Source organism: Podarcis melisellensis (genome assembly GCF_964234715.1).
Source record: "Podarcis melisellensis genome assembly, chromosome: 2".
Taxonomy (NCBI): Eukaryota; Metazoa; Chordata; class Lepidosauria; order Squamata; family Lacertidae; genus Podarcis; species Podarcis melisellensis.
In genome coordinates, this window is record NC_138529.1 from 30,160,951 (window position 1) to 30,185,477 (window position 24,527).

A 24,527-nucleotide genomic window follows, 5' to 3' on the forward strand; every position below is an offset into this window, starting at 1 on the left:
AAATCCGCCGAGGAGCTGAAATCGAGCATTTAGGGTCAGTTTGTTTTGTTCATATACAGCAGTTGCAAAGAGAAGGTATTTTGTAAACATTGGAGAATGCTTCCCCTCCCCTCCACTGGCAGACTGCAAACCAACGTTTCACTTTCTATTCATATTACATGTTTTGCTAGAGGAAGAGAGGCAAATATTTACTTCGCCAGAAAATTAAAGGGACTGATTGGCATGTTTAAGCCTCATTGTATTCAATGGAGATAGTACACTGGGAACATTACATACGCAACAATTCAATTGCATTACGTGTCTTCTCAGCACGTTTTTCCAAGTCGTTAATTTTCTGGTTAATTTCCTTTCTCTAGGAGAAAAACAGAAAGGAACTCTTGTTAGTAACTAATGAAAAGGAAAGTGTTTGAGCTGTAAAGTGGAATACAAGAGGAGGGCTTTGCTGCAGGTAGGGATGAGCAGTGGCTATTGACTTTGAGAAGCAAGCAGGAAAACCATACAACAGAAGGGAAAGCCACACTGATCTCACAGTTGCAGCCAAACCAGTCAAGAACACTATCTTCAAATCAAGGTGGTTCTATGGGCAAGAGACTATGTATGATCTGGTGTGGAAGAGGGCGGGGTGCTAAATGACCATTTTGAAACTGTAGGGCAATGTTTCCCAAACTAGAGTCCCCAGCTGTTTCTGGACTACAGTCCCCATATTCCCTGACCCCTGGTCCTGCTAGCTAGGGATGGTGGAAGTTGTAGTCCCAAAACAGCTGGAGACCCAATTTTGGGAAACACTGTTGTAGGGAGAACAGGAGAGCAGGAAAAACTAGACTACATTCACAGCTCCCCGCAAACCATACTTACGACCAAGGCCTTCATTCTCTCTTTGCAAAGTCTCATAAACTCCTGCAGTGTCAAGTCCTTAATATCTTTCTGGAGAGCCAGAAATGCACAGTTGGGAGAGTGTTTCCGGTGCTCTTCCCTAGAAAGAAGGACAAACTATATTAGCACAATGGTTCTCAAAGGATAAGGCAGACCTCTCTAGGGTTCAGAGTGAAGAGCTACTAAGAGATAAAAAACGTTTCACAAATCTTACAGGGATAAAGATAGCATATGTGAGCCCAAAATTTACACAGATTTAGAAGCTTTAACTCATGGGTTGGCAAACTAAGGCCCAGGGGTTGGATCCGGCCCAATCACCTTCTAAATCTGGCCCACAGACGGTCCAGGAATCAGCGTGTTTTTACATGAGTAGAATGTGCCCTTTTATTTAAAATGCATTTCTGGGTTATTTGTGGGGCCTGCCTGGTGTTTTTGCATGAGTAGAATGTGTGCTTTTATTTAAAATGCACCTCTGGGTTATTTGTGGGACATAGGAATTCGTTCATTATTTTTTTTCAAAATATAGTTCAGCCCCCCCCCCCCAAGGTCTGAGCGACAGTGGACCAGCCCCCTGCTGAAAAAGTTTGCTGACCCCTAAATTCAGCTACTGAAACTGCCTTTCTCTTGAAAACATTAAATGTTTACGCTGCTCAGTGCAATCAAGTTTAAGACCACCTGATGTCATGTGCCAGCTTTACATTCAGCAGTGGATTGCACAGCACCAGCTGGTCTTGTAATAACTTCTGAAATAACATATCTGATCTCCTGAATTAAAAGAATAGATGACATCCCTCCTCGCTAGGCTTTCCACCAAATTTTTGAATTGTTAAATTTTTCTGTGAAAATTAGGGCAATTTGTGCAGGAAAATTTTCGCGTGCCCTAGAGAGTAATCTAATCTAGCATGCTTCTTTTACTTGTAAACAAAGGCAGAAACATTGAAAGTGTCAAGGTTCCCTGATATTTAGTTGCTATTGGCATCCATTCATTGTTACTAATGAAACAGAACCTTTTCCAAGGGGGGGTGGGAAATCAGTAGAAAATTTACTACCCCACCACTGGTCCAGTATAGGATGCTTGTTCTAAGTCTCTAGGTTAGGCCTGCTTCAAAGCAAATCACTTGCTGCCAATATGGACACAGAACTTTTCTCACAGTTTTAGCCTGTCTCTGTCCCTTTACCTAAGGGCAAGGTGTTATGCTGCTGTTTGTTTTTTTGTATGCGCAGAGCAGACATTTTATATTTGGAAGTAGATAATATAAATTTTGGGGGAGGTTAGGAAAGCGATCAAGCAAATTCATTTGTAGATGAAGCTCAGATAGCTATTTTTAGTGCCTTGATATGCACTTCAGAGGAAGGAGCTGGGTTTTAATAGTGGCATCTAAGTGAGAAACGACTTACATGGCCAGGAAGGTGGGGCTGCACTGGAGAGAACTGCTACGTGAGCCAGCAAAAGAACTGGGAGACACTGCAAAGCCGATGAGAGACACATTTAGCTTTGTGCTGTACTGGAAGTTGGGGGTTTCCTGGTAACAGAATGGGGAAGCAAGATCTGTTGGGGTATTAATGCTTTGAGACCCTCCACCCTATGCTTAGGTTTTTAAATACATGTGTAAATAAAACCATGACTCCACTGATCTCATTCCAAGGAAACCTTGGGTAAGCACTGGAACCCTTGGAGTGTCTCACTGCTCAAAGATTGGAGTGGCATGCATCACCAGACTCAGCTATGCAGGCAGTTTTCAGACACCACCTGCCTTTGAGGCTAGTCAATAGAGAGCCCTTGTTAGCATTACTGGCTTGTAGAGCAGCCAGGGGAATTTGCCCTGATTAGTGTTGTGCAGTGTGGCATCAGGAACATGGAGCAGAATTAATATTCACTCTTTGCAAATGCAGTCCACACCATACTGCATAATCTAACCACCTGCTTAAATGTAGCCAGATGTTCAAAGATCAAATAAACTAGATAAATGTAACCTGCCTATGACAAGTGGTCTCACTGGGTCTTAAGTAGCCATATTGGGCTTTTGGCAAAGGGAAAGATGGAAGATGTGGACAAACCATCTAAATTACTTGTAGCCTATTTTAAGCTTGCAGATTTGCTTCCTTCATCCCTGTAGTATCTGTGAAACATCATGTTCTGTCTTGGTAAAAAGGCAGATATGTCTATGCCAAGCACTTATTTGGAGACACTGCAAGTCAGCAGATCCAACAACAAAATACTTACATAGGGTCATCATCTGGCTCCCATCCCTCCAGCTCCTTAAAACATATGAAGCACTGGGCCACGTCGGGTGCATTGTCACTAGGACAGTGAACAAATCCAGCTTCTGCCATCTGGGAAGAGAGAGGAGAGGAAAGTTGTTCAACAAGTGTACATTCAACAATCACACATCCAAAGAGTTAGGATGAGCAGTGAGTGAGGTAGGCAGGTTTGCTGCTGATACTAAATTGCTCAGGGTAGTTAAAACTAAAAGGGATTGTGAAGTCCAGTGGTACCTCTGGTTACGTACTTAAATTCATTCTGGAGGTCCGTTTTTAACCCGAGGTACCACTTTAGCTAATGGGGCTTCCTGCTGCCGCTGTGTGATTTCTGTTCTCACCCTGAGGTAGAGTTCTTAACCCAAGGTACTACCTACGGGTTAGCGGAGTCTGTAACCCAAAGTGTTTATAACCCGAGGTGTTTGTAACCCGAGGTACCACTGTACTCCAAAAGGGTCTCCCCAAACTGAGTGAATAAGCAGCAAAGTGGGAAACGCAAATTCAGTTTAAGCAAATGCACATTAGGGGCAAAAATTATATGTATTTCACGGGGTCCAGAGTGGTAGTGACTGACCAGGAACAAGATCTTGGGTTGTAGAGGATAATCTGATGAAAGTGTTGACCCAGTGTGTGATAGCTGTGGAAAGACAAATGCCAAGCTAGGGATCATTAGGAAAATAAATCAAATTGAATGAAAAATAAAATTTTCAGTATCAAAATACTGTTTTACAAATTGATGGTGCAACTACACTTGGAATACTGTTTACAGTTCTGATGGTCTCACCTCAAAAAGGATACTGAACAGCTGGAAACGGTCCAAAAAAGGGAAACCAAAATGATCAAGAGGGTGGAGCAACCTCCCTAATAGGGAAGGTCACTTTGGGGGATTTTTAGTTTAGCAGAGAAAAGGCAACCAAGAGGAGACATGATAGAAGTGTGTAAAATTATGCATGGAGTGCAGGAAGTAGATAAGGAGGAGGAAAAGTACATAGGAGGCAAGCTGGCTGAGGAGAAATGGGTCCCTCACCCGGTCTGGAGTGCATGAGCAGTCGGAGGCAAAGGGCCACTGGTCGAAAGTGGCGACTCGGTGCTCCTTCAGAAACTCCTCGAATCCCGGCCGCACTTGCGGACCCGCAGGAGCAGCTTCCGTCTCCATTCCTGCCACGTTCAAAACACCGCGGTCAGAACAACGGCTGAGCAAAGGATGACGGGAAATCGGCTGCTATTCGCTGAGCATGCCGGGAGTTGTAGTTCTCCCTCTATAAAATGCAGTTAGAGGAGATAAGAGGCAAAACTGCGCACGTTTTAAAAACCAGAAACACAAGACAGGACGAACTCTTTAAAATGCCTCTTTGAGGTCTCCGTTGTTCTTGCTGGAACAGGCAAATAAAGCTGTATTTCCGAAAGTTAGAGGCAGAAGAAACAAAACAAAAATAATAATAATATGGATTTAGAAACCCCACTTCCCACGTGATGAGGAAAAGAAGCTAAAGACACGTGTAAAATCGTTTCAATAAAATAGCCCGCGATCCTAACTTCATATTAGGGAGAACACACTTGGGACATGCTTCTGAGTAAACAGACAGAGGTGATGGGCTTTTTCTCGTCGTAATGCACCCCCCCCCACACACACACAAAAAGCCCCGAAATTTTGTTCAGTGGCTGTTGGAACAGAACGAGGCTGGGTGTTTGAAAGAGAAAAATATAGTTGGGCTGCTGCTGCTGTGTGTAAGAAGTCCGCTGAGAAGTTGAAATCGAGCATTTAGGGTTACAGTAGTTTGTTTTGTTCATATACAGCAGTTGCAAAGAGAAGGTATTTTGTTAGCATTGGGGAATGCCTCCCCCGCCCAAACCGGCCGACTGCAAAACAACGTTTCACTTTTTATTCATATTACATGTTTTGCTAGAGGAAGAGAGGCGAATGTTTACTTCGCCTTCAACTGCTATAAGGAAAAGCAAGATATAAATATATTAAACAAACACATGCTCAATCATGTGTTTCAATGTCTCGGAATAAAGGTCAGCCATTTAAAAGAAATGAACAAACGAAGGAGATGTGCAGCACAAGCCTGATTTTAACAGAGCTCCCCGGCAAATATGTATAGAACGGCGCGCAGTTTAACAGTGTACTCGTACGCCACATTAAATTAAATGGGGTTTATTCCTAGGTAAGTGTATATAGGACTGGAACTTCAGATTCTCCCCGCACCCTGCTCCGGCTATCGGAATTGTGAAAATCAGCTTTAACTTGCATCTACCCTCCCACGCAGAACTTCCGGTTTTCAGATGTGCTTTGAAGTGAGGCGTACTGACATATGCAAACCAGAGACAATGGTTTAATTCCGCCAAATTAAACGTTATGTTCTGCTACTGTGTATTGCTAAATGGGGCCGATCTGGGGGGGGGGGAATTAAAGATTTCTGCAGAGTATAAGAACACTCTCTAAAAATAAAAAGCTAAGTGTTATATCCAATGGTGGCTTTGCACCAGCTGGTAGCAACTAATGGAAGTGCTTTCACAAGCAGGGCACCATCTGATCCTCCTTGCACCCAGTACCTATACTGCTGGTGGACCCTCTGGAACAATACAGCATATATGGCACAGAGGGGTGCGGTTGATTGGGGGGGGGGGAATTGTTGAAAATGCCTTGCAGAAGTGCTTCTGTTAGCATAAAGCCATTATAAGAAGCTGGGCTAAATACTTCATTAGGTCAGACTTGGTTCAGTGCCTGAAATCCAGGAGTCTTGGAGCATGCCCAGGCTGAAAGGAAAGCATTTTGAACTGCAAGGAGGAAGAGTGCTCATGTTTGGGTCTCACTTGTTGGTTTCCTACAGGCACCTGGCTAGTGAGTGTGTGAACCAGGATGCTGGGCTAGACTGGCCATTGGCCTCTTCTTAGCATTTAATTATCATAACTCTGTGCAGCACTCAACAGCTGAATGCAAAAGGGGCAGAGAAAGTAATTAAACACTCATCTGATCTCTGACTGTTGACATTCCCCAATTCGTGGCACAATAATCATTACAACTGACGTTACTTGCGCAAGGTCTTGAGATGTATTTCTTAACTTTGGCCCATTCCAAGGCAAGAGCATAACTAACCGGCTGTCACAGCACAGTTGTTATAGCCGTTGTTGCCGTGATTTCCACGATTTTCTTTTAGAACTGTTCCAGTCTGGCTATGCTCTAAATCTGCAGCTTCCTGCTTGCATGATCCCTGATTCAAAGACTGCATTGAGCCCGTGGGAGTAGAGACACGGGCCTCCATAGCACAAGCACAGAGTGCCACTGTTCTGACTGTATAAGGCAGTTTCATATGGATTTAGAAGGTTGAATAAAAGTTTAGTTACTGCTGTTAGTGAAAGATGCCCATCTTCAGCTCAGGCCCTGAGAGACGTGGTGATTTATGCAGCAATTATGCCTTGCCTGTGCTCACTGATTCAGACTATCTCCTAGGGGAAGGTGATAAACTGCCACAATGTAGATGTAATTTATGCGTTGATGTTATTTTAATGTTCTCAGCATGCTGGGAGGAACAGAGTTTATCGCAGGAGTGGACAGGAACTGTCTCTGTGTCAGGCATTCCATGCGAAAGGAACTGTGTGCTCTCTTGAAGAGTCAATTGCCTCCAAAGCAACAAGAAATAATAGGTTTCAAAGTTCCATTTCAATAGATTTGTGTCTTCTGAAGTTCTTTCTTAACTGGATAAAATTGCAATTGCAGGAAGTCCATTCCCAGGGTGAAATAAAACAGCACAGCATAGAGAGTGGAGGATTGAGGTGGGTGGGTTTGCAAGATCAGCGATGGCCACTCATGGCTGTATATGGGGACTCCAGGCTGAGAGTTCCATCTTGTGTCAACCTATCAGCCTCTTGAAATCATTTTCAAAATCACCTGGAACATCAAGAAAGAATATGTTTCCCTTGCATAACAAATTGGTTCAACACTGAAGCTTCTCACTCATCATCGGGAGTGTGTTGTGATTATAAAGTTGGCCTGAGCAGGAACTACCTCCCACACACTTCCCAAATTCCATAGTATTTACATAGCTCCTTTGTGTTTCAGAGACACATGTATATTCCACATTGCTGGGGTAAGTGTGTGAATATTCCAGACACATGGGTGTGTCTAACTTCATGGATTTCCCCCACCTGATCAGCGCCACAACTAATGTTGAAGATCCATGTGATCAGCCTCAGCCACATTGTTGGAATATTTTCACACTAAGCTCCATAGTAATGTGAGATCACACTTCAAGGAAGTGACTCCCATGCTGTTGGATATTTGCGTGAAGGAGGCCTTATCGCCCATTCCATTTTTGACTTCATGCTAGATTTGGACATTACACGACAATGGCAAAGCTTATACATTCAATTATAAGGATATATGCAGAAGTCCTGATTGCTTTTAGCTACAATTAGGAGTCCTCCTTGATGCGGTATTCTGGAGATGCAGCACATGTCATGCTCTCCCTGAAGCATTACTCCTAACACATGGCAAGTGACAAATATACTGACAGCCACCATCATTTTATTCCAGCTCATTTGCACCCGTGTACCAGCGCCGGTTGCTCGGTCCCTGCTCCTGCCAACCTAGCAGTTTGAAAGCACGTCAAAGTGCAAGTAGATAAATAGGCACCACTCCGGCGGGAAGGTAAATGGCATTTCTGTGCACTGCTGTGGTTTGCCAGAAGTGGCCTAGTCATGCTGGCCACATGACCCGGAAGCTATACGCCAGCTCCCTCGGCCAGTAAAGCGAGATGAGTGCCGCAACCCCAGAGTTGTCTGCGACTGGACCTAATGGTCAGGGATCCCTTTACCTTTACCTGTGTGAGAAAATAGTCTTCCTGGGAGAGCTTCTCAATAACATCAAAATGATCTGTGTCTCCAATGTCCAGCAAAGAGGCACTCCAGCCAGCTGCACGCAAAGCCTATGGGCAAGCAATAGGGATTTTAACAAAACTATCCTCACCACAGTACTTGCAAGTGCCTTTACCCTAATGCATTACTCTGATAGATGGCAGAGACTTGGGAGGAATGGAGTTGGTGATCTCATTGATTCATAATGAAGAGCAATGGTGAGATGGGAGACCAGAAGTATGAAGCAAATATTAAGTAAATGTTTTAGGCCAGGTATTGGGAACCCCTGGCCTTCCAGATGTTGCTGAACTACAGCTTCCACCAGCCATGACGAAAGACCAGGGATGAATGGGAGTTGTAGCAACATCTGGAGGACCAAAGATTCCCCTCACCTGTCTTAGGTAGTGTTCACCTTTCACACATGCATTTGTGGCTCTTTAAATACATGGGTAGCAGTGTGGAAGCTCATCATTTGATTCCATGGATGCATCTTTATTATTTGTTTATTTTAAAAAACACTTATATACCACCAAATATTAAAGAGAAACTTAACATGGCGAACATCAGCCAACGCACCTCAAAGTACTCCTGGGACTGTCTGTGGAACTCGGGAGAATCATGTTGTGCCACAGTGATGAGTACCTGGCAGCTTCTCCTGCCCTCAAACTTAGGCACACACCTCAAAGGGCTATTCTGTAAGGCCACCTCCCTGAGGAAAGACACACAGACCATACAGAGATGAAAGAGAAGCAGAGTGGGCTGGCTTGCTGATAAGCCAAGAAGGCAGCCATTTCTAGGCAGAGCACAATTTTGAAAGCACGCGAGTGGCACTGTGGGTTAAACCACTGACCCTAGGGCTTGCCGATCAGAAGGTCGGAGGTTCGAATCCCTGCGACGGGGTGAGCTCCCGTTGCTCTGTCCCTGCTCCTGCCAACCTAGCAGTTCGAAAGCACAAAGTGCAAGTAGATAAATAGGTACCGCTCCGGTGGGCAGGTAAACGGCGTTTCCATGCACTGCTCTGGTTCACCAGAAGCGGCTTGGTCATGCTGGCCACATGACCCAGAAAAACTGTCTGCGGACAAACACCGGCTCCCTCAGCCTATTGAGCGAGATGAGCGTGCAACCCCAGAGTCGTCCGCGACTGGACCTAACAGTCAGGGGTACCTTTACCTTACAAAACTGTTTCATATGATCCTTCATGAACTGCATTGTGCTGAGCAACACAGATGCTGCTAACCTGCCCACTGGTCTGCCCTGGGCTGTTAACAATAATAGGCCACATGTTGGTGAGTAGGGGGCTCCCAAGGGACTCACTGCAGTTTTTCTGCCCTACATGGGTTGAGAATTCCTTTTCAAAGATGCATCTCTCACCGGCTCATGTGCAAAACATCATTGACATAGGTGTGTGTGATGGGTTCCAAGTCATAGAGGCCACTCACTAAAAAGGCTCCTGGGAAGGAAAAAGAGTCCATGTCTTACTGAGGCTCCAGCTTGGTGCAAGTTGGGTCATGAAGTTCAGGCAAGGGAAAGAGGGAATGCTAAGATGTAAAAAGAGCTGGGGGCGGGAATCGGATCAGTGTCTCCCAGACAGTACCTTTGATATTTGGCACAACACCAAATTCTGCCCAATCTGTAGAGAGCACCATGGCTGCCAGGTGGGCCCCTGCTGAGTGTCCAAGCAGATAAACACCGCTAAAGGCAAATGAGACGCGGTTGAAATGAGCAGGTGAGAGGATCTGAAGGTGTCGGACGGAGTAGAATTGCCAGAGGAAAGCTATCCAGGACCTCCATCAACCCTGTAGAGCTTCAGCAGGGTATGACAGGCCCCCTTGGTCTCTTTTTCCCAAGGTGCTCTGTATTTTCACCCTGTCTGCGCCTCCTACCTGATCCCTGTGTACTGCTGAACTGCGAAGGCCACGCTGCGTCGGACCTGCCTGACCATCACCTCCAGCTGGCCTGAGAACAAAACACAATATCCAAGTTAGACATGAGATGCCAAGGAGAGCAGAACAGGAAAACGGTTTCCACCACAGTTGCATACCTTTGGGAGCCACATCGTAGCCAACTGCAGCCAAGGCGACGCCGTGGGTCGCTAGGGGCCCCGCAGCAAAGCCTGAAGCATTTTTGCTAGAGGAGGAGAAAGAGAACAGCAGTCCCAGATGGTTCCGCTAGGTGGGACATCATCCCATTGGGGTCCTGCAGTCAAAGGACCAGGGCCTAGGCAACCTCCAGCACAACTCACCTGAGGAATTGCCAGTAGCCGCCATGGATATAGAGGAGCAGAGGGAAGGCTGAAAAGGGAAACGGGAGAAAGAATCAGGCAGCAAAGACCATCACTTAGCACAAACTCCCACTAATGTAGCACCCCTCGCTTTCTGACGTTGGCTCTTCGCCACAACCAGCACTTCACCAACATCCCAGTTTCCCGATCATTCCCATGCTGCTCCTGTACTCTTACTTTCAGTGTGTTCCTTAGGAAGATACACATCAAGCTTCTCTCCCTCGCCCAAGCCGTAGGGCACATTCAGCAGAGTCTGGGTGCCAATCTGGGCACGGCGGGTACCTGCAGAGCAGAGAGATGGGAGTTCGCAGCTGCGCTCCCACACTCCAGAGGAGTTTTCAGATTGTCAGTGCCTGTCCTCGTTCAAAACTGCATGCCATCTTGCTAATCTTCTGGAAAACTGAGGTAGGCTTTGCCACTGCTATACAGTCCCAAGGGGAAGAAACATTCCTTGCAAGTTCCAAAGGAGAGCCTTCTTTCCAATCCCTCTTCAGAACCTCCTGTGAGATTTTCCCCTCTCCTGCACCGGAGGTGAGCTGGCCCACTAGAACTTCTGCGGCCAGAGTGCATCCTCAGGGTTGCTTAACTGCTAAAGCACAACTGATCCATGTTCAGTGACCCTGGGTATGCAGTCTTGCTTAAGGATAAACATGCCCTTCTTGCTGGATCAGAGCCAGGTCCACCAACTCTAGGGCTCTTTGCAAGAATGCCAACAACCAGCAGGCACTGGGAGATCTGTCAGAAGTTAGTGGCCCCTTGGTGATCTGCCCACTCCCATCCCACTTATTGCTGGGTAGTGGGCTGCCCAGGGACCCTTTACCTTCGCTCATTGCCTGTACGTGAGCCTCAATCACAGCATCGGCATCCAGCCGTGGGGACCACCTGCTAGGGGAGTACTGCTTCTCCAGCTCCTGCAGAGAGAGGAAGCAAGAAACCTTGCACAGCCACAGTGGCCCTCTTTTCACTCAGAGTAAGGTGACTAGGGCGCTGAGTAGAAACACGGGCAGAGAGGGTGCCAAACGAAGCATTGCTAAGTAAGTAGCTTGCAGCTATGCATTTCTTACTTAATAACAGGCACAGCATGGAAGAAGAAGAAGGTTTCTCAAACGAACCTTCATTATTAGAATAAGTGTTATTACAAAACAAAACTAAGGTAATATCAAAAATGTATGATACATTATTGGAGTGGGAGGTCAAAGACGAACAGGTCAAGGAGGTAATGATCAAGTGGGCTTTAGATATTGGGAAAACCATAAACTTAACAGCATGGGAAGAATTATGGAGAAAGAACTGGAAATTTACAGCCTGTGGAGTAATGAGGGAAAATCTAATCAAGATGTTTTATAGATGGTACATAACATCTACCAAAATAGCTAAAATGTATAAGATAAAAACGAATCTGTGTTGGAGGTGTGGTAAAAGAGAGGGGACACTTATACATGTTTGGTGGACCTGTGAAAAAATCAAAAGCTTCTGGAACATAGTATATGATAAGCTTAAAAAAATGTTTAAGTATAACTTTATAAAAAATACAGAAGCTTTTCTACTAGGGATAACGGACACAGGTATAGCAAGAGAAAATCAGAAAATATTCCTCTATGCTACAGGAGCGGCAAGGATCCTAATGGCTAAAAACTGGAAAAAATAAATTGTGCCAACAAAAATGGAATGGCAAGACAAACTGTTAGAGTATATTGAGCTGGCTAGATTAACAGAGGCAATTAGAGATCATACTAGGCAAGAATTTCAAAAAGCATGGGGAAAATGCAGAGAATACTTCACAAAACAGTGCCCTGGACTTGTTTTGATTAATGGCTGCCGGAGACTTTGTGGATATTTAAGTTATAATTAGGAAAATCTTAATAATTATTCATAAGGGAAATAGCTTATAAGAAGTAAATAAGGATGCCAGAAACAGGATAAAGGAAGTATTTTATTTGGTTGTTTGTATTGTTGTAAATTATGCTTGTTGTTTGTTATGTTTGTGTCTGAAGGGGGTGGATTTCTGTGTTGGGGGGTTGTGTTATGTTGTAAATAAAATTTCCAATAAATTTAAAAAAAAAAAGGAAGAAGAGTTTGGATTTGATATCCCGCTTTATCACTACCCAAAGGAGTCTCAAAGCGGCTAACATTCTCCTTTGCTTCCTCTCCCACAACAAACACTCTGTGAGGTGAGTGGGGCTGAGAGACTTCAGAGAAGTGTGACTGGCCCAAGGTCACCCAGCAGCTGCATGTGGAGGAGCGGAGACGCGAACCCAGTTCACCAGATTACGAGTCCACCGCTCTTAACCACTACACCACACTGGCTCTCATGGAGCAGGGATCCCGGTCAGGAAGGCAGTGCATGGGGACAGGGGAAAACTTACCAAATGATTCAACCCCACCCTGCACAGCTAGGAAGAAACCTTAGGGGTAAAAGTTCCCATTGATGTTCTGCATATTGAACACAACCCTGCAAAGATTTGGGTATTGCTGAGACCACCCTGAGAAATGCAGCTGTTCGATTTAGACATATCTCTGCTTTCAGGATAATGTATCTTTTGAATGTTGCCCAACAGTTCTTCCTCCCACATTTCCCCTTGTGTATATCATTTCCATTTCCATATATCTGATGTACAAAAGCAATATATCTGCTAGTCCTCCATGCAAGGGTGGCTAATGAGTAGCATTCTGGATGTTGTTTGACTCTCATCAGCTCTGGCCAGCATAGCCAACAGTCAGAGATGATGAGTGTCCATCCACATCTGGGGGGCCAGGGGTTTGCCACCCCCATCTTAAAGGAGACTTTGTCAGCATCAGTGTAACAGAGTTTCTAGAACAGGCATAGGCAAACTCAGCCCTCCAGATGTTTTGGGACTACAACTCCCATCATCCCTAGCTAACAGGACCAGTGGTCAGGGATGATGGGAGTTGTAGCCCCAAAATATCTGGAGGGCCGAGTTTGCCTATGCCTGTTCTAGAAGTTCTTTTTCTCTAGAGGACATCTCAAATCCTTTCCAGGCTGTAACCACCAAACTCACACAAAACAAGATATTTCAAAATCTCTCTCACACAGAGGTAATACCATTCCCTCCCCCCCTCCTTTACCTCCTTGGTCATTTCCTGCCACTTTCCCATGTCACCGGCTCAGATGTGGCCTATGCTGTATCTTCTTACATCCAAGTTTTCTGTGCTGCAGAGCAACTAGTTAGAAGAGCCAGTCATGTGACCAAATTCAGCCTCTGGGTACAAAGTGTAGAACAGATCAGGTGTTCCTTCTTGGCCACTGGTTGCTCCATGAGCTGGGGCGGGGTGGGGGGTCAGCAAACCCTGACATAGGGAACTATGCTCTCTGCAAATAAACAAATCCGTGCTGGGATTTAGGTGGAGGGCAGTCATATTCGCTCTCAGCACTGACTCCAGAACAGCTATCCCAAGGCAACTGATATCGTCCAGTTACAAGACACAAGCTCAAATCCGTTCACAAATTCAGGGGAAGCTATTTTTGTAGCCAGGTAATTCCCCCCATCCCGGCCAAAAACAAACAAACAAACTCTTTTTGAGAAGTGATCTTTAAATTTTGCTCACACTAGGGAAACCCAGCCAGATGGGTGGGATATAATTTATTATTATTATTATACTCAGAAAAAGATTTACCCAATGTAGCAATTATTGTATTTTCCAATGCACTTAAAAAACAACAACCATTGATGCAGACTCTCAGCTCAGTTCGAGGATACTATTTTTGGACCTGTGTCCTGGCTGCCAAAGTATGTAAGATCAAAGCGACCTCAGATATGCTTTAAGCAGCATAACCCACTTAGAAAGGAACATAACTCCTGAATAGCTCCGGTTTCCATAGTTTCTCATTGCTCTTTTTAGTTATGACGGCGGTGTGCTGCGAAACAACTCTGCAATCCCTCCCTTCTCCTTGGATTCAAATGCACTTTTCTCCTGCTGTTGTAAAAATGCAGAGTGAGTCTGAGAAAGTACTTCCTCACACATATTTGCATAATGCGGCTCCTTTGAAAATGGAGTGAATTTTGCTCCTGCAAATGGGGGTTGTGGTGGTGCTCAGGTTTGTGCAGACATACCAGCGGAAGTGCCTGAATGGCTCTGCTGGTGGGTCCAGGTAGCCCCAACTTCACTGCCACCCTACCTGGCCTGTGTCAAGAGGGCTGATCTACAGTGCTGCTGCATCACACTGACCACTCCTAGACATTAAGTATACAAGGTCGGGCCTGCAACAAAACGGTCTCGGAGTCGAGAGTGGATTTCACGCTCTTTATTCAGCTCATAGTGGTGAGGAGGAATGGAAGTTCCCCCAGAATGTCTGCTTTATATACATTATTTACACAATGGGCCCCACGTGATTGGCTAATTCCGGGATTCACCTGTAGGCCAATCTGGTTGCGAATTCACTTCCACCTGGAGCTGGATTGGGTCGCTCCTGTGGACCAATCAGACTGCTGCATTCTGGACCCTATTGTTCTAGGACCAATCAGATTGCTGCCTTTTGGATCCTGTTCAACTCAGTACATAACACTGCATGGTGTTCCACTCAGCCACCCCTTCTCCGAGGGTACTCCATTCCATCCCCCCAAGCTTTCCTACATTTCTCCTCCCATCAGTTAGCATTCCATACCCACCAAGCATTTTCAATCCTCACTGGGTTGGTTTTGGTGTCCTACACCCTTTTTGGTACTTCTGCAAACCTTGTGTCTTCCTCCAAGCCTGCTGATAGCTTCCTCTTGTGTTGTGGTTGGTGCAGTTTTGGCTGCATCAAGACAGGCACTCAGGAATGAATGAACTATTAGTATTGGATGTCTACCTACCTGCTACAGGGATGAGAAATCTGCCCCCCCTCTAATGTTGCTGGTCTGCAACTTCTTTCAGCCCCAGGTACTGTGGCACTGGTGAGGGTTATGTGACTGTCGTCTAGTTACATCCAGAGGGCCGCAAATCCCCTGTCCCTAACCTACTAAATCCAGGTATTTAAAAGAACAAAGTGTCTGATTAAATTTCCCCACAAATAGCTAAGGCAGTTTGATGGGGCTTTGGTTCTGTGAAAATATGGTATAAAACCTCTCCTATCCTTGCCCCCCCAATTCTCTGCTGTTTTGCTGCCACTATTCATCGCTCTGTTCTTATTCCTTCCTTCTTCAGATCTCAGCTAAAATCCCTCATCTGACCCTTCCCACCTTTGCTGATGTGTTCCAGTCACAATATAATCAACTCATTATAACATTTTTCACTCGGCAAAGCTTTCAAGATTTTTATGCTGTGAAATGAGCTAGTTCACTGTGTGCGGGGGTGGGGGATCTCATCTGAGAATAAATCTAAGAAGGTGACAGTAAGACACCCCTTAAACAAACCTTATGAGAGGAGCAATTATCCTTGCTACCAAGAAGATTCCCAAAAGGCCAGAAAGTTATATTTGATAACATTAACAACAATGTTGTGCTAGTGAGCTTAATATGCAAATATACCAAGAAATATGCCAAGCCTCACTGTGAAACACTCCAATTTTTTCCCTTATAAACGAACACATCAGTAATTATAATAGATTTCACATTACAAATCCTTGTTAGGTGCTGTTTTCCCATTTTATGATTCAAATGGGACAACTGTTTAATCACATCTGGAAAAAAGGGGGGAAAAGGGGGGAAAGAAAATTAGTTAGCATGCAGTACTATCGTACTATGGCAGCTGCTGGATAATCAGCAACCGGTAGATAGTGTGTGGGTTGAATTTTTTTTGGGGGGGGGATCTAGTCTTAACACGTTTAACACTCTAATGCAGCCTATACAAGAAATAATAAAGAACTAGAACATGGTGATCAATTTTGCTACTTTCCTGCAGTATTCAGTGTCAGTTGTAAATTGATAGATTATTCTAAAAAAAAGAAACACATCCCCCAGTATCTAAAAAAATATATCATTGGAAGTCAATTTTCTATTTCTATAAGGGAGGCTGTGTGAAGGAAATTTTAGAGAAAGACCAAAGAAAAATAGATGTATCATACAGGTATGATGTGGCCAAATGAGATGTCCTAGGGTGAAATTATCCATGAAGATCAAGTATGTACAGTGGTACCTCGGGTTACAGACGCTTCAGGTTACAGACTCTGCTAACCCAGAAATAGTACCTCGGTTCAAGAACTTTGCTTCGGGATGAAAACAGAAATCGGCAGCAGTGGCGCGGCAGCAGCAGGAGGCCCATTAGCTAAAGTGGTGCTTCAGGTTAAGAACAGTTTCAGCTTAAGAACGGACCTCCGGAACGGATTAAGTTCTTAACCCGAGGTACCACAGTATGTCCCTGATGGGTAAGTGAAGGTGTCTGAGTAACAAGTAGAAAGAAATTGAGTTATTGAGGAAGAATGACTCTCTAGACCAGGGTGGTCCAACTTTTCATACCAGAACCCACAGGCTGCACATTGCCTTGTTGTGCGGGGTGGTGGTGGTGTGGTGGGGAGCTAGGCCAAAATGTAATGCCCCTGCCCAGCCCTCGCACTGCCTTCCCAAAACTGGTTAAGAGAGGCACCAAGCTTTGGAAAGGAGGCATGAGGCTCTGGCAGGGTCCCCACCTCCCCAAAGCTGGGAAAGCACTTATTGGCTTTGGGAAGAAGTATGGAGGACTCTGGGACCCTGTCAGAGCCATCAAGCCTCATGGGCTTTGGGAAGGCAGCAAAAGAGGGTGTGTGTGCGTGTGTGTGTGTGTAGTTGTCATATGTTACCAAGGGCTACCAAAAAAGGCATTAAGGGACTCATGTGGCCCTCAGGCCAGATGTTGGGCTCAGTGGTGTAGCGTGGGGGTGCAGGGGGGGCCGGCTGCACTGGCGCAACATCTGGGGGGCGTGCTCGCACTCGCAGCTCTCTGCCCCTACCGGGTTAGGGGGTGCAAATTACTTGCCTTGCCCCGGGTGCTGACAACCCACGCTACGCCACTGGTTGGGCTACCCTGCTCTAGACCAATACACACTTTTATTTTAACAGGAAAGGAATGTGCTGATTCAGATATTTCACATTCAGCAGTTTGCATCAACCTGGAATATTTGCCTACAGGACACACCTGTATATTACTTTCTGAGCACCCGAACACAAATAAATGTCCTAGGAGGAAAGGTTGAAGGGATTGGACATGTTGCTGTACTGTATTATATGCATCTAGACTCCCTCTCAAGATGGGGATGGCAGACCGAACAGGGTTAAACAAAACAAAAGAGACTTGAGGCATGTTAAAGCTTAATAGCGATAGCACAATAAATGGTGCCAATCTTCGCTTTTGCTTGCAACCCAGACTATTGCAACTCTGGCAATGGACTGGATGAGTCTCTGCTGGGTGCTGCTGCAGGCCACAAGTTCTGGGACAAAGAAGCTGTGGCTGAAACCCACTCACACCTATTTTTAAACACAATTACACAACCTTGAGCGAATCCGCGCGGGTTCCTCGGTTAATGAGAGGTCAGAAATGATGAAAGGAAAACATGGCAACCTTTGCACAAGCAAAGCTGGAGAACTGATTTTAGGCGCTGCTCTCCGACTGCCAAGCAGGAAAAAAAAGTCAGGAAGAGGAACTATGACGGGAGATCGGACGCGAGTGCCTCCCCAGCCCCTAAAAAAAAATAAAAGCCTCACTTTCGCAGAGCATGCCGGGAGATAGTTTAAGCGCCTACGCGGCCCTTGCCAAACACTTTCAAGAAAGTTTTTTCCCGCCTTGACTCTGATTGGCCAAGGGGCGGAGGGGGTTTCCTTTTGATGGTCTGTGGAACGGCGCGATCTGTTCTGATTGGACAGTGCTTGGCCCGGGTATAAAAACTGCCGGAGCCGGGCGCGCGAAGGGAAAGAAAGGCCGGCGTTAGGTGGATCTGCCCGGGCAAGGACTTGGAATCGGAGCCATGAACTGCCTGATGATGCCGGGAGTGCAGCCGGGGTCGCCCCTCAAGGCCCGCGGCCAGATCCAGGCACGTAGAAGTTGGTGTCATTGTATGTGACAGAGCTTTGAGCTGGAGGGGTTTATTAAGGGGAGCGGCTGATAGTTCTGAGGCTGGAGGTTCGCCTTTATAGTGATGTTTTCGGGGCCCTTGGCTTTTCGGGGTACTGGAGGGGAGAGGTTTGGGGTAGCAACCTCGATTGCGGAACTGGGGGTGCGAAAGCGATATTCGCCTCTCCGGCTCCGAATGGGAGTAAAGGCTGCGTGAGGGCGCTGGAAGGGCACAGCTGGATCTGACCAAAGGCCCCCCTCTAGCCCACCATCCTGTTCTCACGATGCAGATGGGAAGGGCATGGGCACAACCGCCATCTCCCCTCTTGGGATTCCTAGGATGTGGCATTTAGAGAACTGCTGCCTCTTATAACGGACGGGCTCTTGTAGGGATTGCTGGCTTAAAAGGAGCTCAATCTAGTTCAACAACGTGTTTCTGACTGCAGCCATTTATTTTGCAACCTGTATATTTGGTACTTAGCTTTAAGAAGAAAACATGATACTTAGCTTTAAGAAGAAAACATTCCTAAATCCATTTTCCCCTCCAACCTCTATAGGTCATCTTTGGACCCATGTTCTCCGGGAAAAGGTATGTACACTGCAGATTTGAAATAAGTGCTGCTATTATATGTACTGGTAATCTAGATGTTGGGCCTAGCACACCAGTTTTGTTAACTGGCATGGCTGATCTGTATGTGACATGGATACTACAAAAGGCACAAATTGCTGGAGTTCTACCTGCTTGATCACCACTACGCTACTGCTTCCTCCCTCAGTCAGTAAACTAGAGGTGAAAATATATCAAGGCATGGGCTAATGGGCTGCAGATCCTTCAGTGAGTGCAAAAGTGGCACTGTCTCCTATGCTGGATATGCACCTTGCTTGCCTAAAAATGTTTGCTTTCTATAAAATAGGCTCTGGCCATCATGTGCTCTTACCAGAGCAAATAATGGGTCGTGCCATTTGGCAGACAAATCGAATGAAACCTTGCCATGCCCTAGCCAATCAAGACTGTAGGGCAAGGAGTAGATCCCATGGACTGAATAGAGGCAATTGCCATTTCTTTATTCTTCACCTCTAAAATTATAGTGTTGCCTTCTGTAGAACAAAAGCCAATGTCTTAAAATGCATTGTCTCTGCCAGAGCTGGAAGGGAAATGTGTTTTGCATGATTATAGGTGTTATCTTTAGTAATGAAGTAACTAAAGCAGTCAGTCTTGTGCTTTTGTAATTTCCCTCATGTAGCAGCTGCAGCTTTTTTGGCTCGCAATAGAGCCACATGTACCCTTCTAGTAAAAGAGCTTGTTTCTCTCTGACCAGAAACACAATTTCCTGGGTTATGCTTGCCACTGGACATCTCCATTCTTGTTTTGCAGCACTGAACTCATGCGCCGGGTCCGTCGGTTCCAAATTGCACAGTACAAATGTCTGCTGATCAAGTATTCCAAGGACACACGCTACTGCGTCAATGGCGTCTCCACACATGACAGGTAAATTGCTAAAATGTCAGGGCCAATCTGTACAGTGTATATGCTTGGGAAATTTCAAGCAGGCACACCATTTTTCACAAACTGTTATCTTAAACTGTTGGCACTGTAATGCTTTTATAATATATGACCTCAGGGGATTCAGTCTGGGGATTCAAGCATCTTCCCTGCCTAAGTCTTCTCTCACGTAGCTGCTATTTAGATTCGAGAGCATTCTGCAAGTGCCACTGGAAAATGAACTCTTTGCCATGGAGTAGGCTTATAACCAAAGCAATCCAATTATCACAAATATTTCTGTTTCTATGTAGGAATACCATGGAAGCCTATTCAGCTTGTTGTCTCAAAGATGTGCACCAAGAGGCCCTTAACGCTGCTGTGATTGGCATTGATGAAGGCCAGTTTGTAAGTTCTTTTATCTTCTCTGAATAATGAAACATATGTTGTAGATATTTTTTCCACATTATGCTATTTTGGTGATACATGACATGAGAAATCTTGGCATACTTGAATAAACAATATATAAATAAAATAAATCTGGCTTGGGTCAACAGTCAAGCACTACCGCATAAGTCTGTTTCACAGCTCTATGGGGACTTGGGCTGCCATTTTATTCTCCTAGAATAAGCCCCATTCAGCTCCTTGGGACTTCTGAGTAGATGTAGGATTGCAGTCCTCTTTTACACAGAACAGCACAGTGGTACCTCAGGTTACATACGCTTCAGGTTACAGACTCCGCTAACCCAGAAATAGTACCTCGGGTTAAGAACTTTGCTTCAGGATGAGAACAGAAACCGTGCTCTCGCGGCGCGGCAGCAGCAGGAGGCCCCATTAGGTAAAGTGGTGCTTCAGGTTAAGAACAGTTTCAAGTTAAGAACGGACCTCCGGAACGAATTAAGTACTTAACCTGAGGTACCACTGTATAAAAGAACATTGAAGGGGTTGCTATGAATACCAAATACTGGGAATCACAGGTGTCTAGAGTGCTGTTGTGCTGATGTCCTCTTTGGGGGTTTCCAGCAAGCATCTGGTTGGCCGCTGTGAAAATAGGATGTTGGACTACAGTAGCGCCTCGGCAAGACGAAAAGAATCCGTTCCGCGAGTTTCTTCATCTTGCGGTTTTTTCGACTTGCGAAGAAAGCCCATTAGCGGATTAGCGCTATTAGCGGGCTTAGCGGATCAGCTGATAAGCGGATCAGCTGATAAGCGGCTTAGCGGATCAGCTGATAAGCGGCTTAGCGGATCAGCTGATAAGCGGCTTAGCGGATCAGCTGATAAGCGGCTTAGCGGATCAGCTGATAAGCGGCTTAGCGGATCAGCTGATAAGCGGCTTAGCGGATCAGCTGATAAGCGGCTTAGCGGATCAGCTGATAAGCGGCTTAGCGGATCAGCTGATTAGCGGCTTGGGAAAGGGGGGGAGGAAAAAACCCCCCGCAGGAACTCGCAAGACATTTTCGTCTTGCGAAGCAAGCCCATAAGAAATTCATTTTGCGAAGCACCTCCAAAACGGAAAACCCTTTCGTCTAGCGGGGCACCACTGTAGATCCAACAGGCTCTTATGTATCATTGCTAAATAGAATGTAGTTCAATTCTAACAACATTACTACAGTAATTGGAGTACATCTTTATCTAGAACACACACAGGTTGCTGCTAGTGGGTTCTCTGGAAGTTATTTTCTTGACCGTGTTGGCAGTGTTCGTTGAACTTGGACAATGTATTGCTGAAAGGTTAGGAGAGACATTAATTTAAAGGGGTGTAGAGCAGGGGTGAAAATGTAAATGAACAATCCACTGGTCAGTTCTTGGTGTGGACTGCTTTGTGGCTGCTGGTATTCTTGTCAAGAATGCAGGAGTAGGTGGAGATTGATCTGATATGGTGTTACTTGTCTCCCTAAGAACAAGTACGTGTTTCAGATTGTTACACAAATTAGCTGTCTAATAGCTGTTAAGAGACCCTGAGGATGTACTCTTGCTTTGTACATGTAAAATGCATTAGTAGACCTTGGGAGTTTTAGCGAAAACAAAGAAACTCATATATACAAGACTGATCTCGGCTCACTCATGTTGAGTATGTGGAGATGGATGAGCAAGGAAGAATTTTCATTTAAAAGCTGATTGGGCGATAATTGCCTGTCTTGGACCATGAGAAGCCCACACTACAGCTGGCCCACCCCTTTAAAGACTTTTTTGGAAATTGAGGTGATGTGATGGTGGTAGCAGCAGGCTTGCCAGGTATAGTGGTACCTCGGGTTACATACGCTTCAGGTTACAGACTCCGCTAACCTGTAAATATTACCTTCGGTTAAGAACTTTGCTTCAGGATAAGAACAGAAATCGTGCTCCGGTGGTGCGGCAGCAGCAGGAGGCCCCATTAGCTAATGTGGTGTTTCAGGTTAAGAACAGTTTCAGATTAAGTACGGACCTCCGGAACGAATTCAGTACTTAACCCAAGGTACCACTGTATTGATCTTGGGGCCTTCTGCAAAAAAAAAGAGAGAGAGAGAGCATGTGATCTATCACCAAGCCATCATCCTTTCCTTCCATAATTGAGACCTTTCTAGCAGTAGCAAATAGGGTTCCCATCAGGGAATACCTTAAAGTATTCAGTTAGAGAACGTGAGACCTGTTGGCTCCCTTAACTTCGCTTTAGGAAGTTCGCTTCCTATACCTGTACTATTAACCTGGGAGCAAGTTCTAATGAATGCTTATTTCTGAATGGGTATGTGTGGGCCGTAGTTAGCCAATGAGGGTAGGCTACAGCTTCTGTCATCCTGACCATTGGCTATGTTGGCTGAAGCTGATGGCAACTGTAGTTCAGCAACCGCAAGAGACCACACCACATTGGCTATTCTCCCCACCCCATAGGCTTTCACTGTACCATGCAAATACTCTTAAGAATGCCACCATCTCCTCACAACCAAAGAACTGGTTGTGTCACATGTAGTCCTATGAATTTCTAAGAGATACGACTTGTCCACTGTGGAGAAACATAGCTTTTCCCTTCTGTTCCTGTCTAGTTTCCAGACATTGTAGAGTTCTGTGAGGCAATGGCCAATGCGGGGAAGACTGTCATTGTGGCCGCCCTTGATGCAACCTTCCAGAGAAAGGTAAACCTCTCTAAATTCTTAATTTTCTCTTCCGGCTGGTATGTGTCCCAACCCAACGTTGCATCTGGTTGTTTCACTGCAGGCCTTTGGCAACATCTTGCAGCTGGTCCCTTTAGCAGAGAGTGTGGTGAAACTAAACGCTGTCTGCATGGAGTGTTACCGTGAAGCCTCTTACACAAAGAGGCTGGGAACAGAGAAGGAGGTAAGAGTCCACTGCACTTCCCTTCTCAGAAAGGTTCCTTTCCATCTGTGAGGCAGAGATATGCCTGCTATCAGCCTGACAGCAGAAAAGTGCTTTTTACCTGTTGAGTAATTAACACTTCTCTCCTCCTTTAGGTGGAAGTGATAGGAGGAGCAGACAAGTACCATTCAGTCTGCCGTGTCTGCTACTTCAAGAAGCGGCCGCAGCAGCAGGCAACCGACGACAAAGAGAATCTGCCGGGAGGAAATAAGCAGCTAGATATCGCTGGTTCCCGAAAGGCTTTGGCTGCTCGTCAAATCATGCAGTGGAGCCCATCACACTGAACTAGGAAAGTGACAGCCCTTTTCTTCTGTGGGGTTAATTGATGTGCTGTTCTTCATTCCAACCCTATACCGATCAAAGGACAATACTAGTGAAAGCACTAGAAAGAGTGAACTGCTTTTGAAGGAGGAAATGAGGCTGGGGCGTGTTGCAAAAGGCTAATAATTTAGGTGTGCTAAAAACCGAAAGCTCTTAGTGGCTTCACATTTATGGGGAAAGACTTCCTACTGTCTCATAGAACTGGGACTTTCCTCTTATGTTCACTAGCAGAACCTGTTTCCTAGTCAAACTAGAATATTATTTATACCTTAAAGCCATTGTCTCTTATTTCAGCAAACACCAGTGTCCTTGTTAAACAGTTTACCTTGGAAGGGCTAGTCTCTTTCCCAGTCTTTAACCCTTCTTGAACATGGAATATGGAACATAATGTTCAACTCTAGACTAACTGCCTGAGCAAAACATCATTTCCTCAATTCTATGTGTATCTCTCTGATCTGACATCTAGCTACGTGTTGGGTATATAGCATAGTTCTGTGAGGCTTCCAAACTAACAAAATTATTACTAATCCTGCATAAGTTATGAGGCCTCTGCTTTTCTGTATAAGGGTTTGATAGATATGTGTCTCCAGAAGTGGGCAATAAGCAATTCTTATGTTCTTTGTAGTCTTGGTTTTAAGATTTTGTGTCCTGTGTCAGGCCTTTACTTTCCTAATTTATTCAGGATGGCTGAGAGCGTCAATCATGTTCATTATATATGAAATTTGGGGCATATACCTGTCGTATAACTTCTGGCAGTTCGATCTTGCTGTCTTCTGCATGATGAATGGTAGTAGCTATTTCTGCATTTGATTCAGCAAACCATCAGTTTTGCACTTAAAACATGCCCTAAGACTGCTCTGCTGCCACTTCTGTTTCCCATGAATATTTGCTGTCTTCTCCCATAGTGATCAATTAAGAGAAAAATGTTTTATTCATCAGGCTATTTTAATAAATAACTTAGTACTGAATGTCTTCTTTGACCTTTTTTATTGATTTCCACCATCATTTCACCAGGCTTCAGACCAAGGTGTCTATTTTGTTTTTAAAGGCTACCCACTTAGATTGTAGGAGACATCCAGCTCTCAGTCCCCTCCCCATCAGAAGTGTTGAAGATGACCGGCCTCTTGCTTGGAAACTTGTTGT

At 45.3% G+C, this 24,527-nt stretch overlaps 3 protein-coding genes across 7 annotated transcripts; 1 reads left to right on the top strand and 2 right to left on the bottom strand.

The window, feature by feature from the left end:
- Nucleotides 1–217: 217 nt before the first annotated feature.
- BIRC5 (baculoviral IAP repeat containing 5) lies at nt 218–4,324 on the bottom strand. Its single transcript, XM_081899956.1, has 4 exons — nt 4,160–4,324; nt 3,098–3,207; nt 856–973; nt 218–352 (listed from the first exon to the last, which is right to left on the bottom strand). Exons 1-4 carry the CDS (start codon nt 4,286–4,288, stop codon nt 269–271), a joined length of 441 nt encoding a protein of 146 aa, XP_081756082.1. The 5' UTR covers nt 4,289–4,324; the 3' UTR covers nt 218–268.
- Nucleotides 4,325–6,620: 2,296 nt separating this feature from the next.
- AFMID (arylformamidase) lies at nt 6,621–13,755 on the bottom strand. 4 transcript variants are annotated; one of them, XM_081899886.1, is made up of 11 exons: nt 13,358–13,715; nt 11,091–11,181; nt 10,448–10,552; nt 10,232–10,280; nt 10,031–10,116; nt 9,873–9,945; nt 9,584–9,681; nt 9,361–9,439; nt 8,566–8,698; nt 7,956–8,060; nt 6,621–7,024 (listed from the first exon to the last, which is right to left on the bottom strand). In XM_081899886.1, the coding sequence occupies exons 1-11, from the start codon at nt 13,385–13,387 to the stop codon at nt 6,995–6,997; spliced, it is 879 nt and encodes a 292-aa protein (XP_081756012.1). In that variant the 5' UTR covers nt 13,388–13,715; the 3' UTR covers nt 6,621–6,994. The 4 variants fall into 4 exon arrangements, with proteins under 4 accessions (XP_081756012.1, XP_081756013.1, XP_081756014.1 ...); XM_081899887.1 differs by having other exon boundaries at nt 11,091–11,257; nt 13,358–13,711; XM_081899888.1 differs by lacking the exon at nt 8,566–8,698 and having other exon boundaries at nt 13,358–13,755.
- A 4,299-nt stretch (nt 13,756–18,054) lies between these two features.
- Nucleotides 18,055–24,352, top strand: TK1 (thymidine kinase 1). 2 transcript variants are annotated; one of them, XM_081899910.1, is made up of 7 exons: nt 18,055–18,212; nt 18,790–18,821; nt 19,608–19,721; nt 20,027–20,120; nt 22,733–22,822; nt 22,905–23,024; nt 23,159–24,352. In XM_081899910.1, the coding sequence occupies exons 1-7, from the start codon at nt 18,147–18,149 to the stop codon at nt 23,345–23,347; spliced, it is 705 nt and encodes a 234-aa protein (XP_081756036.1). In that variant the 5' UTR covers nt 18,055–18,146; the 3' UTR covers nt 23,348–24,352. The 2 variants fall into 2 exon arrangements, with proteins under 2 accessions (XP_081756036.1, XP_081756037.1); XM_081899911.1 differs by having other exon boundaries at nt 18,099–18,234.
- The last annotated feature ends 175 nt before the right edge of the window (nt 24,353–24,527 follow it).